The following is a 16,428-nucleotide window of genomic DNA, read 5'->3' as shown; positions in this document are numbered from 1 at the left end:
AATATCTAGCCGTACAAAGCAGCAGAAGAATAACGCTCGTTACTCTGCTTCATAGCATTTGCTTTGTACCTATACAGACTATAAGGTACAAATATATACTTTAGAAAAAAAATTTCAAAAAAGATCGATAGCTGAAGCATTCACTAGTTATAGCTGCCATATGCAACCAATGATGTACAACTCCCACATATCGTTGATGGTGGTTTATATCATTGATGCAGCCTATTCAAATAATTTTACTACTTTGTCTGCAATTAACTATGTTGAAACCTATATTATTACAACAAAGATGAGTGGAACCTATAATTCTAAACGCCGTAAATCACTTTAACATATAATAAACTAAAACGTATTAAGGAACAGTGCATCATATTCTAACTGCATCACAAATGTATCTGCTGTACCTTACTTTATGGACTACATACAGTAATGACCATGTTTATAACAGATAAGGCTACAACAACATGGTATCACGTTGAAGCCATGAAAATATGAAACACATGTACAGTGCATGCAAGCTTGATATTAAATGTACAAAGCATCCTGACATGTACTGTACAGTGCTTTATGACTTATGTTCTTCATATCCTGCTCTGTAACTTTCATCCACTTTTGTTAAACATTGTTGATGCCTTACATTTAGTCCGCTGCCCACCATTACGCACCAACAATGGCTAAATACCAAAGGATAGCAGAACTAGTAGGATGTCTCAGATCACACATAGTATTACAGCCCAATAGGTAAGTAACACTGATCAAAACGATTTTACTTGCACGCATGACTTTGTTTATTAAAAACAAATTGATTAAAATACATTCAGAAAAATAAATGTATAAAGATATATGTAAAGATGTATCCAGGAGATTAAGGCTATATTGAAAGACTTCGGCAAGTGCGAAAAACAACGTTACTATATGCACAAGTGCGAACAACAAAGTGGCTATATGCAAGGATTACAGTTCAGTCTCCCTTAACAGAAGCACCCTTTACAGTTTGTTTAGAGAGAACCTGAGCTAATGGGCTGTCACCCTGCCAAGCAGACGGTGCCTTGAAGGAGTTGCCTATTCTGTCCCAGAGGGTAAAGAACTGGCCATAGTTGTAGTTATAGAAGAGGTGGTGGTCTGTGTGGTGGGCTGAACCATTGACCAGTGGCTTGAGAGCATCAGGAACCCTGTAGTCTCCATCATGAATAGATACAGTCCAGAAGTTGACAAAGACGAAAAGAAAGAGGTAAGTGAACTTGTGGAGGGGAAAGAGAAATGGGTAGAGATGGTAGGGGGAGCTCTGCATGAAACCGTCTACCGGATGGAATGCATGGCTCGCAAATGGTGTTGGTACTTTCCATCTGTGAAAAGTAAACAAGTATCACAGCAGCTTATATGAATGCGACACGCTTTCTCTTTACAGAGTAGGGCAAATTCAGTAATCTAATAGCCAAAGCATCATCATGATATAATGCTTGTTTTCGGTGGCACAGCTGAGATAGCTGCAATAAAACGAGCTTGTTTGCAGCGCATTCACAAGCCTTGAACGCATTCACAAGCCTTGAACGAAACTAGAGTTTGATGAGGTGCCCTCTGAGGCAGACATACCTCTTAGGTGTTCATGACCAGCCATGTGTATCCAATTTCTGTCATAGCATTTTATATGGTTATGTTTGCCACTTAGTAACATGTGTTATAGCAATGCAAATAGATAATCAAACGATTGTCAAGGTCAAAACATACATAGAAAGTCAACCTATAGAAGCGCATAAAAGGTACTGTTTGACAAACGCTTCCACAGAGCTTTATTGTCGCCGACCCAGGCTATGGAGGAATAATGACATTCGTTATTCAAAGTTTTGATGAAATGTGATGCATATAAATACATGTATGTAATAGTATGTTTATGCATGTGTGCCTGCATGATCAGGGCATAGACTGGCAAACAGGCAAACATTAGACTATCAGTGAATGTTGTAGACATGAAGTTTAAAAAATTATTCCTGCTCACAGAGACTATAAAACCATTTAACAATGCAGAATATTTTGGTTTAATAGAGATCAAATTTGAGAAAATTGTTAAACTTTTTTGAAATTTAAGTTCCATTAAATCAAAATAAAATCCATCTGATTGACAAGAAGGATTACAAGATAATGTTCTTACGCATGATGGTCCTTATGAATGTGCTTGTAGATGAGTCTGTGGTGGAGACCTCGGTGTATCCAGTAGATTAGACAGTCAGTAAACAATATGAATGTTATAACCTGAATAGCTACCATCAACCATCCTGCAAATAAAACAAACATTGAAACGATCCATACATATATCAAAAACCGATCAAACATATATCAAACAACGATCAAACATATATCAAACAACGAGCAATACATATATCAAACAACGATCAATACATATTCTCACGATCACACTGCTGTCAACTCAACGAGTTCCACTGATGTTTTTCAGCAGATTAAAATCTCTCTGCAGCCCCACTGACTATAGCCTTGTAAGCTATTTATGATCATTCATTATGCGATACATGATTTCCTGTCAGGGCTACTCAACATGATGCAAGCTGTGACGAAAAGGTCGTTGAAATAACACCTCATCAACTTGTGTATGAATCAATAATAGAGTTATGCCTGGCTGAGCTGGAAAAACAAAAGCACAGCTGATAGTAACAGGGATGTGAATTGCGAGAGAAGCGCGTGCTGTTTTCAGGAAGAGGTGAATACAAGTAATGATAATCATACCCCAGCGATATTGGTAGACATCGTCATAGAGACGCGAGTAGCCTTGCACTTCAAACATGAACACCGCAACTGTTGGGAGGCTCATAAACGGCAGAGATTTGAGAGCATACCGAATTTCACGGCTCACCTGGTTCTAAAAATGAATTCAAGTATCAAATGTAATAATAAGTCATGAGGTGTAGATGCTGAATAATCCCAAAATGAGTGACACAGCAATATACTAAAATAATAGTCTGAGAGTTTACACTACACGCTGAAAATGCAGTCTGACCTTTAAGATCTGGGGATGCTTCAAATGCCGCTTATCAAATAAGAAATGGTAGCTGAGGCTAGCGGGTATCATGTAGACGAGGAACCCTCCGACATTGACTATGAGCAGGAGACTGAGGAGCTGCCGCCATAGATTGTTACGTGACATATCGAGGGGGACATAAACCCTGTCTAAAAGGTACTCATCTGCGTACTCAAGCACGATATCCATCTGCAAAACAAACAGGCCATATTGGAGGTATTTAATGGAAACACAATCAAGTGATATGAACTTCGTCTAGATAAAAAGTGTGTTTATGACTGGCTAAAGACTCATCATGCCAAAGCAATCAATGAACGAGATCAGCTAATATATACATTTAAAACTATACCCAATGTTAGAGTATGCTGAACTGCTACAGCTGTGCTATAGTCATAACGTAATTTTACTAGAGACATGGGTGCAGATGCCTAGTGAATTATATAATTTATACGTAGGATACAGTCAAATGGAGTTAATTGGTCCTGATTAATAAATGTATGCATGTTATACACAGAATAAGACATTAGTAATAGTCAATCACTATCACTACTGTATATAAGGAATCCAACATACACGTCAATGTATAGCTTATAATTTAATTACATTATACCCTGCCAAAATATAACTTAAATCACAAAGCACAGCTAGAAGTTGTAACACATACAAATGATGAGATTATGGTTTTTGGCAAACATTGAGCATCCAGTACAACTTTAAAAACCCGGTGCAATTGTTTTTTTCTCTCATCTTACCAAAACAAATAGACCATATTATTAAAATTAACCAGGTATGTAGATGCTATAATTATGAATGATCTGCTATTAGTGTTAGAGTCAGCATTAGAGATGTCTTGCTGCGAATTGATAAATTATATTAACCTAATTATTCTGTTATACCGATTTGAGACGTGATTTAATTCACTTTCAAATCTTCATGATGAAAATTAAACCGTGGAGGCCATTGTTGTATGAGGGATTTCTGGAGCTCAGGCTGTATTGGTATCTCAGATCAAAGTTGTTGCGGGAGGTCATGACAGATATGGTGGGTGGATAAAGCCAGCAAACTAGGTAGTAGTAGACAGTATTTAAGCAAGTGGAAAGGAAGATGGAGCTACTTCTTTTATGCTACAAATGATATGTCCTACTTCAACACAACATGGCACAGCTGACAAAGCTTTGATTTTTTTCTGAGATCATTTTCGAAACCATGCAGGTAATGGTGGCGATTGGCGGTACCCTTTAACGGGCATGCAAGTGAGGTCTGAAGTGAAAACAAGATATTGAAGCTGTGGGGTGTCGAAGGGGTGCAGTGTCGGCGTTAGAGAGATACAGGTGAGTCGTTCAAATTTATTACTTGTGAAGGGGGTAGGTGAAAATTTATAAATAGAGAGGTGTGTAGAATAGATTGTGTTGTGGCGTAATGGAGTTCAGTTATCTGAAGCTGGTGTTCAGTGAGCACGGTGATGGTTCGTGGGAGAGATTTGTGGCAGCGATCAATTTGTGTATTGAAAGTGCAGTTGAAAAGAGAGGTTGTGAAGTTGACAATGGTGGCAGATTGCCTATTATGAGAGGTAGAGCTATGTTAGTGCCGTTACTGAAAGCTATTGAACATAGTGATAGATAAGTGTTGAAAGGTTCAGGGTTCAATTTAGATGGTGTAGATTCCACTTATGAAGGGGCCGTGGAGATTTTACAGAATCATTATGGGAGACAGACGAGCATGTTTGTAAAAGGGCATACGTTCTTGAAAACCAGACAGACAATTGGTGGAAGTGATAAAAAGTTCTTGCAACAAATTGTGAGTTTGAGCAGATATGCAGAGTCCTTAATGCTGATAGAGTGAGTTTGCTCTAATAGTGGCAATTAATGGTTTGAGAGATAGAGAAGTGGGTACACACTTGATGAAGAATACTGATTTGGCGTGATATGTTGAATGAGGCATCGTTGAATCATTGTGATATGGCAAAGAATTTGGATAGATTTCTGAAAACAGAGTCGTGGAGGTGACTCGAAGAGTGAGATTAGGAAGGAAGTAGTGAGGGGGTCAAAAGAAAGCAATTGGGCACGGTACTCTAGCTGTAGTGATAGACGATATGATTCCAGAGGTAGATATGCTCCTAAAGGTAGCCTTGAAGATAATAAAAAGTTTTATGGAGATAGAAATGATGATCGAGGTATTAGTAGGTATGAGACAAGGAGTAAAGAATATAGTGAAGGCAGGGTCAGTAGGAGATATAGAGACAATAGCAAGGAAAGGTATGTCTCTAAATATGGAGCAGGTAATAGAAGGTAGTAGAAGATAGCAGAGATAGTTTGCTACAAGTGCAATCGTAGTGGTCACAAGATATGGAGTCGTCCAACCATTAAATGTACTTTTTACAGGAAATGAGGTTTCTTATCCCAAGACTACAAGGAGAAAGGAGGTGACAGTCAAGGTAGCAGCCAGCAGTAGACCAGGAAGTAGCTGTGACAGCAGTTATGAAAGATATAGCAGTTGGGAGAGATATAGGGCACACACAGCTCTTGTGATGTAAGGCGTAAGTGGAATAGACTTGAAGAGTACAGTATGGACAGGTATGAGAAGCGAGAGATGAATAGGTATGATTAGAGGTTCAGTGATAGAGGAAGTTGTACAAATTCACTTCCGAAAAGCCGTATCGATAGTGAGGACAGTAACAAGGGTAAAAGCATAAGAATTTCTGGCTCTAGAGATTGGTGAAGGCTAATGACTAGGCCGGAGAATTGTACAGTATCTAAAAGTCAATGTAGAGAATGTTGAGTTAACATTTGATACTGGTGTTGAGATGTCTATAGTAACTGAAAGAGGAGCTAGTAAGTTCGCGATGAAAAGCTAAAGAAGCCATCAACAGCTTCAGAAAATGCTGACAGTAATGATTTGAACGTAGATGGAAAGGCACTAGCTCAATTAAAATGTAAACACAGGACTGTGAAAGCTGAGGTTTATGCGGTGAAAAGATTGCGAACGAACTATGGGGCATAACTGAGTCGAGATGGCTTAAATTATTATCCACTGTAAATGTGTTGTGAGAGCACATTTGAATTTGTTAAGAGAATATTAGGCCAATTAGATTGTTTTCGTAAAGCGCTATCATCTGAAACACGAAAACCTGAGTTAGGTTTTCGAGTTTCAGATGTCAAGTTGCAAAACCCGATACATAAGTCTGGCAGGGAGGTTGAAAAAGGCTGTACAGGTCGAGAGTGGTGAAGCAGTAGAACCAAAGGAGTGGAAAAAAGAGGGAGTAAAGTAATAAAAATGTATGTCAGAAATCCACACAAGGACAGTGATGGAGGGATTGGTAATCAAGTGTAAAGGAACCTGCCCATTTCCTTTACTCGCCAACAGACAGTCAAGCAATAACACCGAGTGTTCAACTCCAATGCTATATATTTAAATAAATTAGAATACATGTAAGATTGGCAATAAACCACATGCAAACATGCGGAGAGTGTGCGCCTATAACTCTGCCTTAACGAGCATTTTGTTCTCCTTTTATATATATTTTTTATTAGGGTATGTTCCTTTTTCTTTGATCTGCATTCGGTTTTCTGTTATGATCTTCTCGGTCATCTGGGCGCCCCGAGCCTTCTGTGTCACAATGCTCGATCCTGTGACCGGGATGAACAAGAGGTCGATCGCTACGGCCCTGATCAAGGCGCTCTGCTCTAACACAAGATAGGACAGCCCAAGGCACCAAAAAAGTGAACATTTCTGTGGGACATGATCGGGAAGGCACTCCCGCTGAAATGAGTGAGGGCGTCAAGAAAGTAGCTAGACCAGTATCTATATTGACAATGTATGCTCTTTTTTAGATGATGCGTTCAGAGATGGAATGTTGGACAGATGGTTATGAGAGGAAGATAGCAAAAATTGAGAGAGAGGAAGAAGAGGTGCAGTAGAAGTCCAAAGAGAAAATGACTACGTTGACAGCCATACGTGAGGCAGCAGTCACTGATTTGAGGAATGATGAGGCAGTAAGGGTGGTTATACAGCAGTTACAAAAGTTTGGAGGAAAATTTAAGGAAGACCTGCACTATTTAAGTGTCAGGCTAAGATTGATAGGTCTGGGCCAATGACAACATCTAGTTGTGGCTCCACCTTTTGCACAGTCGGTTACAACTCAGTAAGAGCTTCCCATAGCGTGATTAAGACAGAAGAGACAGAAGATCAAGAGTCATCAACTCGACCAGCAAGCTCCGGGCTAGTCGGAAGTGATGGTGGTGACGGTGGTCATTGTGGCAGTGTTGATACGGGTGGTGGTCAAGATGATGAGTCAGGGTGGTCAAGAGGAAAGAGTGCATAGTGGCGATAGTGCTAGCTTTAAAGAGTAGTCTTTTTGGCAGTAGCGCAGGGTCAGACAAGCCAGATGTACAGCCTAAGGAGATGACCCAAATAGAGTCAGGTGAGGAGCATCACAAGTAAGGTGAGTGACTACGAGTGATCTTTGGTAGTTATGGTGTGACCGAAAAAAAAAGAAAGGGAATGTTGTATGATGGGATTTGTGAAGCTCAGGCTTTATTGGTGGTGTTTGAGGTAAAAGCAGTTGCCGGTGGTCACGGCAGTAACGGTGAATGGATAAAGCCAGTGGGTTAGGTAGTATTAGGCAGTATATAAGCAAGTGGAAAGGAAGACAAAGCCCACCGTTTTTGCTACAACCGATTTAATTATCTATTTTAACACAACAGCAATAGACATTGCCTCAAAATTGAATATAAATAGTGCTTTGTGTTAAGTAAACTTTAGTATGAACTTTCTACAATGACTGCTTGTATTCGAATCAATATCACATATCCACCAGTAAGCAAGATAATGAGCTAAAAACACAAGGAAAATAATCCAACGTTGCATAATGAGGCCACAAGTGATAACAAAGACACAGAGGTCAATTTAGTGCTAAGGAAACCGAGACAACAATATTATGTAATACTAATTTATGAATACAATACAGTCACACAAAGCAGAATAAGTAGGTTTAGCTGGCTGGCATAAACATGCTATGTACAACTTTACTATATCACGCAATATACAATTATTTAGCTATATATATGCTTAAAATAACTTAGTAAATATTCTTTCATGCAACCCTTTCCCAGTGGTTAGTGATAATCAGTGATACAAAAGAGTTCGGTCCAATGTCATCACATATTTTTTCAGAGGAAAATATTTGGTTTCAAGTGCAATGCTAATAGTGATAAAAATAGGTGTATATCATAACGGCTCTCAGTATAATAGTCCATAAATTTATATACCATCGAACATACTTGACTGTCATCGTCAGAAAGATTTTACGACAAAAATGTACCGATGACTATGAATCATACATGTCACGTCTCATGTAAAACATAGTGATCAGAGTGTGACAAACGAAACAAAAGCGTTTTTAAGTAAAGAAGCATTCTTATTACCTGCGACTAAACACCAACTTCCTCAAAAACATTCACAGACTAGCTACGGAAGCACCAATAGCCGGCTTCACGCTACATTACCGCATGCGCATGTAAACGTAACATTGTTTATCACACAATAATTGACCTAATTGTCTCATCTAAAGTGACGTACATCATGATTAAGTACAAGAACAATATAAACTGAAGTCAAAAACTTGTCTAAAATCCAACAGAGAACTAGTCATTAAGTAGAATGATACAATGAGTTTTCTTTGCCTTATTCATTTGAATAGCTTTTAAGACACTCTAGACTATATGAAAAAGCTAGCAATAATACTACAATGTCCTAATTTCTGTGTATATGTAATCTACTAATCTTTGATAAACGCCCAATGTTATACCGCTACAACGCTGTGAATAGCAAAGTCGCAGCATGGGAAATATCTAGTCGAAAGCAAACACATGTGTTCATTGGTCGCATAACTATCGGCCCACCGTTCGATAGGCATGGCTTTGTTGTATTACTTTCGCGCAATAGAAATGCTGCTAACCTAGACTACGTCGATCTGAAGACGACCCGCAGAGGTTTTAGGTTTTGTTCACACCGTTATATCGCCAATACGCAATATCGACAGGTGTAATTCTCATCGAATGCTTCTATATCACAAATAGTCTGTCGCTATGGTGAAATAAAAATGGCGGTTCATAGCGTGCTTGTCGACTAATCTAAAATTGAACGCCGGAAAACGCCAAGTTTGCGTATTTAAAGTCAAATTTACTATAGTTATGGATACACACATTAGAAATCTTTTGGCATCAGTGGAAAAAGGTGATTAACCATTTACCTGATATATTTACTGGTGGTTGCTCATTCATTCATTTTGCTTTGCTATATATTTATACTAAATAATCACATTCGTACCTAAGATGCATTATAGTGGTGTGCAAACCGACCAAGCCTGCCAACTCTCACGCATTGGGCGTGAGACTCACGCAATCACATCAAAGAAAACATGAAAATGAGTGAGAAATCCGTGAGATTTTTGCCCCAATTTCTACAATTTTATATATACTATCAATGATACATCAATTGCCCCAAAACCAAATCTTGGGTTGACAGGCTTGAAAACGACCTTTTTTTGATTGGTCAGCACATATACCAAATATCACAGGTATAATAAGCCACTTAAAGCTTATCAAATAACTGGAGTATAATCTAGAGAGTAACTTTGATTCAGGTCTGGCATTGTGTATCAGACATCAGTAAGCTTACTTTGGAAATGGTGCTTGTGGATGTTTTGCATTTTTTTGAGAAAAACTGGTTTATCTCATGATAGTAAAATGATACACTTTATAAAGCAAAAATTGCTGCTGAGGAGCTCTGCCAATGGCCTGCATAAGCTCTATTAACAAGCGACAGTCCAAGAACATTGATATCACATGTGTTCCTATGCATCATAATGCCGTGACCTCGTAAATATGTATCTGATAGCTGCTCAACAGGGCATGTTTCTGGTCTAGTTTGCTGGGTCTCCAATGCGATTTAAGAGAATATAAATTTTTTTCAATATATACCTACCATTGGCAAAATGGGATCCTCCACTATGAACTCCTTTTGAACTCAAAAATGCCCTTGGTTAGCCAATCAGGTCGGGACTCACTTGCCTATTAGTCTGCCAGCTAACTGCTTCAAATAATTTTTAAATGCTTTGCACGTGTATTACAACAATAGAATTCTGCCATTCTCACTTATGGTTGCAAATATCTTATATTGAGAAATATGCCGTCCGCTCGTAGTCAATGCTATTTGTCAAAGAGGCTTTTCGTACTTTGCCAAACACAAGTCTTGCCAGCTTACTAATTTTTTGTTTTTGTTTAATTGCAATCAAGCTTAGCTCAAATATGCCATGTGGTACATATTATAATCAAGGACCCACATTATTTGCCAACATTAGTAAACAACAAAGTAAACATTGATGCAAATTAATTTAGTATTACAGATTCATTGAGCAAAAACGAAACTTGGATAGTTGACTGTTTGACTGTACCTTTGCTGAGATTAAACACTGACCATTTTTCATGCTATGCTACATTCTTTTAGTTGATTTTGAAGTCATTTTGAAGCAGTTAAGACAGCCACCTTTGATGGCTGTCTTAACTGTTTTAATTGAAAAGAATCATGTCTAACTTTTAATGTTTAATTTAATTTTTAATCTTTTGTATTCAACTATTTCTATCATGAGTGCCAAGTGTTGTTCTAATTTTTTAGCATGAGAATATGCGTGTTATAATTTGAGAACATAAACCGGAAGAGACTGGTCTTTTCGTGTATTCTTGTAATCTTTGATAACAGAAAAATAACAATACTACTGTATGATTTAGCGCATGTACCGGAACTAGTTGTGTTCAGGTTTGGATCAGGTCAAAGCCCCGCTGTTGTGAGTAGGTGTCTAATGTATGGTAGTTCATCTTGAAGGAGTTGGGATTTGTTGAGTTTGAGTCCAGTTTGCTGAGCACATTCAAATAGGACTTGTAAATTACAGTCATGCTGTTTTCTGGTGGTCCCATAGATAAGAATGTCATCAGCCACTACTGTTATGCCATCTAGTCCTACGAGAGCCTTCATCAGTCATCTTTAAAATTTCTCTTGTGCTGAGGCGGTTCTGAACGACATCCTCAAGTGCTTATATTTTTCTTTTGGAGTCCAGAAAGTAGTCAGATCCGTAGATTCGTTAGCCAGGGAAATTGGTAAAACCATTCTTTAGCATCGCATAGTGAGAAATATTTGGCGTTGTTCGAGTATAGTAAGATGTCATCAAGAGTTGGCATAACAAAATGATTATGTTTGATACATTGGTTGAGGTTTTGTGAATCTATACATATGTTGATCTTGCCGTTTCATTTGCGTACGAGCTGTAAATGGCTGATCCATTCGGTTGGCTCATCCACCTTAGCAATGATTCCATGCTGCCCCAGTTCATTAATGGCATCTATGAGGTCGCCTTTTGTAGACAATGGAACTTTACAAGGGCGTAATTGTATGGGTCGAGAGTCACGTGTGAGTCCCATTTTAAACCCTTGTTTGAGTTTTCCAAGCACAGTAAAAATTTTATCATAGTCCGTCAGTAGCGTGTCAATGCTTTTGTCAGTAGTCGTAAAGTTAACATTCTCTTGATTGTCGTTTACTACTAATTGAAGTAGGTTGAGTTCTTGGCACGCCTTCCTCTATAGAATGCTGTGCTGCCTTGTTTTAACAATTAAAAACTTCAGAGTCATGTACTTTCCCTGTTTGTTTTGTAATGAGAGATGTATCCAGCCTAAAGGAGCACAAGTACTTTGGTCATGCAAAGTCAGAATTGTTTTATTGGGCTCTATTCTTGGTCTGCTCAGTTTGTCATAGTCACTTGAGTTTAGGGTATTGCAAGTAGCTGCTGTGTCTAGTTGAAATTCCAGTCTGCACTCAGAATCAGTTTTAGTTGGTTTTGTCGTAAGAGTGGCTAATAGCCTATGGTCTCGTACTGATATAAATATAGCACTTAAATTGTGTAATTCGACGTCATCGTCTGATGAGTAATTCTAAATCACATGATTGGGGGGTCTCTGCGTGATTGTCAATGTGGTTGGATGAACATCTCCGGGATCTGCAGTAGGCAGAAAAGTGGTTGAACTTCTTACAATAGTTGCACGTCTTGCCATACGCTGGGCATGACCGCGGCAGGTGAGCGTCCCTACAATTTCCACAGTTTGAGTTCATTGACAGTCTTGTGGTGTTTGTTTTACTGAAGCGAGAAGTGTCCATCAGTCTGGGTTTGTCAGTCTTACTCTCAGCGGTGTTTGCATGTTCTGTTGATGGTTCTAACTTCGCAGTCATAAGTCTGTAGTCAATAGTGGTCATCTCCTTGTGTCTACATAATTTGACAGCTCTGTCTAAGTCAGTGTCGTTTAAATCAAAAAGTTTCTTTCTTATTTTGTCATTGTTATTATCTAATAGGAAATGCTTGCAGCACTAGTCTGTCATATAGCTCCTTCAAGTCACATAGTCTTGCAATAGCGTGTAGTTCAGTGAGGAATTCGTCTATCATTTTATTCCTCTGTATGCATGTCAGCAATGAGGGTGTCTTGGCTACGAAATTGATTCTCGGTTTGCAGTAGTCATCAAATTTCTTTATGACTTCGTTGTAAACTAATTTGTCAGTAGCGTTTGTCTAGTTAAAAGAATCATATACATATTTGATTGCCTCTACGACCTATAGTTCTCAATAGGTGAGCCGTCTTGATTTTGTTCTCAGCGTCATCCTTTGATGTTGCCGTGAGAAAGAGTTCGAAATCTCGTTTAAAGATCTGCTAGTCTTTGGGTAGGTTAGGGCCATCCGCCAGCGATTTTGATGCTAACAGTTGCTCCATATTGTGGTGCATTGATCTCTATAAGTTCCAAGGTTGTTTCCTCACTTTTGGCACCATGTAAAATGATGCTCTAATTTCATAGCATGAGAAAGTGTGTGTTACAGTTTGAGAACATAAACTGGAAGAGACCGGTCTTTTCGTTGATTGTCGTAATCTCCAATAACAGAAAAATAACAATAATATAGTACGATTTAGCGCATGTACCAAAACTAGTGGTATAAAGATATATGCGTTATACCAAACAATGAGCAAGTATTTCTTCTATGTAAAATTATTTCCGTTAATATCTTTACTAAAATCTACCACATATGATTTATGGTTTAATAATAATAACAGTGATAATAGCAATACTAGCTTGTAAAATCATGTTTAGCTGCAGTCAGTTTCTTGTTAGTTGCAATCTTGAGGTTAAAATTGTTAACCTATGGCTGTTGAAAGCAATTTAGTGCTTATAAACTTTTGACCAAAATCCTTTCGACTATTTGATCCAAATCAAATAGTTGAAAGGATTTCTCCAGTTAGGTAAGCAAAAACAATGTCTATCTTTTTGCTGAGCCAATGACAGACATTATAAATATTTTACTTAAGACTATCTTAGATTTTAACAAAGCTTTTGACAGGACTGTCATATAAATCAATGTACTCACATGTACTGATGTGAAGATGAAGAAGCCTCGGTCTTTCGTTACACTTCCTTATATCCTCCCCTATACTGCCTTACACTAGCTTATCTACTAGCTTTATCCAGCTTTATGCACTCACCGTAATTACCAAGACCACCTGTACTGCCTTGAGCTCAGACGCCAATATAGCCTGAGCCTAAAAAATCCCATAATTCAACATGCCCTTTCTTTTTTTCTTTTTGTTTTGGGCCACTCCATCACTACCAACAAGCAGACGTAGTAACTTACCTTACTTGTGTTGCTCGTTACCTGACTCCATTAGGGCAGTCTCCATAAGCTATGCCTCTGGCTTGTCTGACCCTGTGCCACCGTCTAGAGTACTCTTCTCGCTACTGCCAGCTCCATTGCCAGTCTGCACTGGCTTTTCCATCACCCTGACCTCCGCCGCTACCAATACTTTTACCGTGACCACTGTCACTACCAACACTCCTTCCACCAACATCTCCAACACTACTTCCACCAACCCTGACTAGCCCGGAGTCTTTTGGTTGGGTCAGTAATGACTCCTCAACCTCATCTCCGTCTCTTCCGTCTTTACCTCGCTCTCCCCAGTAAGAGGCAGGCTCGACAGGCTTCCTGTGGGAGATCTCCACTTGGGCCGTAACCGGCTGCACAGGAGATGGCACCACAGAGCTGGGAGTTGGCATAGGCCCAGACCTATTTAGCTCGACCTCACCCGCAACCAGTGCAGGTCTGCTACCAGCAATTCTCCTCTGAACCTCGGCTAACTCCTGTACCACTACCCTGAATGCCTTGACATTTTCCAACTCCATGACTGCTGCCTCCCGTTTGGCTTTTAGCTTAGCCAATTTCTCCTTCGACTTCCTCCGCACCTCCCTTTCCTCTCTTTCAATCTCTGCTACCTTTTTCTCATGACCTTCTCTGTCTAACATTCCATTGCTGGATACCTCGGCTAAAAAAGAGCAAACCTTTTCCATTACAGCACTGGTTCAGCTACTTTCTCAGCACCTTTCCTTACCTCATCGTGACTCTGTTCTCTATCACACCCCATAGACACTTGCGCATCTCTGGTGTCTTGGGCTGTCCCCTGTTGACTACCAATTTCCACGTATTCGCTACTTTTCGCTCCCTTGGTTTTACAAGTCCACCAATCTTGACCTGTGTGACCTTTCTTAACTTCGCTCTCTCTGTCAGACTTATTTGTCAGGTTTTGCAACTCGACATCATCTGAAACATAACTTGACCCAGCAATAATGGTTCTCGACGAAAATGGCTTAACTGGCTTAACTGGCTTAATACTTTTACACTCCTCAACAGCCTCAAACTTACTTTCGCATAACGCATTTACAACAGCAAATAATTTAAGCTGCCTCAACTCAGTTATGCCCAAGAAGTTCGTTCTCAATCCTTTCACCACATGAACTTCAGCATCCATATGCCTGTCTTTACTTTCCAAATGAACTATTACACTTCCAACCAATTTTAACTCACTACCATCAGCAGTTTCTAAAACTGTCGACGGTTTCTTTAACCGTAGGTTCAACTTATTGGCTGTTGCCTCGGTTACCATAGACACCTCAGCCCCAGTATCAAACGTAAACTCTACATTTACTCCATTAACTTCTAAATACTGCACAATTCCCTGGCCTAGTCATTGATCTTCACCATATTTATCTCTATAACCAGAGAATCTAACACTTCTGCCCTTACTATTATCCTGGTACCCTTCATCATACCGGCTCGTCTTGCGCCTCTCCTTATACTTCTCCCCCTCAAACCTATCCATACTTTTGTCCCTGTACCTACTAGACTTGTCTCTCATCTCGCGGGGGCTTTCTTGGCCCCTGCACCTCTCCCTACTAATATCCCTGCTGCCATATCGCTCATAGCTACTATCACGGCTACCTCCTGACCTCCTGCTGCTACCTCGTCTGTCATAACCTACATCTCCCTTATCCCTACAATAACGGGATACATGTCCTCGCCTTCCACAAGAAAAACATTTAATGGAGGGACAACTCCTCATCTCATGGCCACTGTGTCTGCAATTATAGCATACTCTATCTTCACTGCCTTCTCTACTATTTGCTCTATATCTAGAGACATGCCTCTCCCTGCTATTATCCCTATACTTTCTACTGTCCTTGTTATACTCCCAGCCTCTTGTCCCATATTCACTAGTATCATGCTCCTCACTACCATAATACCTTCTACTGCTCCTAGGGTTACCTCTAGGGGAAGGTCTACCCACTGAATCATAGCTTCCATCTTTACCATTACTCCGGTACTGCGCACGACTGTCGCACTCTGATACCCTGCCTACCTTTTTTTTAATCTCACTTTTTAAGTCGCAGCCTCTACTATCTGCTCTCACAAACCTGTCTGAATGATTCGCTATCTCACGAGCCCTCAATGCCTCATTCAACATCACCCAGGTCAAATTGGCATTCTTCATCAAGTCTCTACTTACTTCTCTATCTCTCAACCCGTTAACTGCCACTATAAGAGCAAACCTTACCCTATCATTATTGTTAGTCACCTCTGCATATCTGCTCAAACTCTCTACCCGTTGTAAATATTCTCTATCACTTTCTCCAAGTGCCTGCCTAGCCGTTAGAAACTTATGTCCCTTTACGAACATACTCTCTTGTCTATCATAATAATCCTGCAAAACCTCCACTGCCCCTTCATAAGTAGAATTTATACCATCTACATTGAACCCTGCACCCCTCAATACTTCTCTACCACTGTGCCCAATAGCTCTCAATAATGGCCTCAACTTAGCTCTACCTCTCATAATAAGGCGTCTATTGCCACCTTCACCTTTGTAACCTCTTCTCTCAACTGCACTCTCAATACATAAATTCATTTCTTCTATAAATCTCTCCCACGAGCCATCACCGTGCTCACTGAACACCAGCTTCGGAAAGCCACTCTCCATCCC

At 39.6% G+C, this 16,428-nt stretch overlaps 2 protein-coding genes across 2 annotated transcripts; both read right to left on the bottom strand.

Moving 5' to 3' along the window:
* Nucleotides 1–708: 708 nt before the first annotated feature.
* Nucleotides 709–15,331, bottom strand: LOC137385389 (lathosterol oxidase-like). The gene is made up of 5 exons (XM_068071843.1): nucleotides 14,503–15,331; nucleotides 3,011–3,220; nucleotides 2,740–2,872; nucleotides 2,150–2,273; nucleotides 709–1,346 (listed from the first exon to the last, which is right to left on the bottom strand). Exons 1-5 carry the CDS (start codon nucleotides 15,052–15,054, stop codon nucleotides 962–964), a joined length of 1,404 nt encoding a protein of 467 aa, XP_067927944.1. The 5' UTR covers nucleotides 15,055–15,331; the 3' UTR covers nucleotides 709–961.
* Nucleotides 15,136–16,425, bottom strand: LOC137391038 (uncharacterized protein DDB_G0287625-like). Its single transcript, XM_068077383.1, has one exon. The coding sequence runs from the start codon at nucleotides 16,423–16,425 to the stop codon at nucleotides 15,136–15,138; it is 1,290 nt and encodes a 429-aa protein (XP_067933484.1).
* Nucleotides 16,426–16,428: the final 3 nt, after the last annotated feature.

Source organism: Watersipora subatra, chromosome 1 (assembly GCF_963576615.1).
Source record: "Watersipora subatra chromosome 1, tzWatSuba1.1, whole genome shotgun sequence".
NCBI classification, from domain to species: domain Eukaryota; kingdom Metazoa; phylum Bryozoa; class Gymnolaemata; order Cheilostomatida; family Watersiporidae; genus Watersipora; species Watersipora subatra.
Note: the sequence above shows the minus strand (reverse complement) of the source record. Positions and strands in the feature narration are given on the sequence as shown.

Coding starts and splice junctions, on each gene's coding strand:
- LOC137385389 (XM_068071843.1), bottom strand. CDS start 15,054: ATGGTAACCGAGGCAACAGCCAATAAGTTGAACCTACGGTTAAAGAAA. Junction 2,873..3,010: donor AGCATCCCCAGATCTTAAAG/GTCAGACTGCAT, acceptor ATTCATTTTTAG/AACCAGGTGAGCCGTGAAAT. Junction 2,274..2,739: donor TGTCTACCAATATCGCTGGG/GTATGATTATCA, acceptor TTTTATTTGCAG/GATGGTTGATGGTAGCTATT.
- LOC137391038 (XM_068077383.1), bottom strand. CDS start 16,425: ATGGAGAGTGGCTTTCCGAAGCTGGTGTTCAGTGAGCACGGTGATGGC.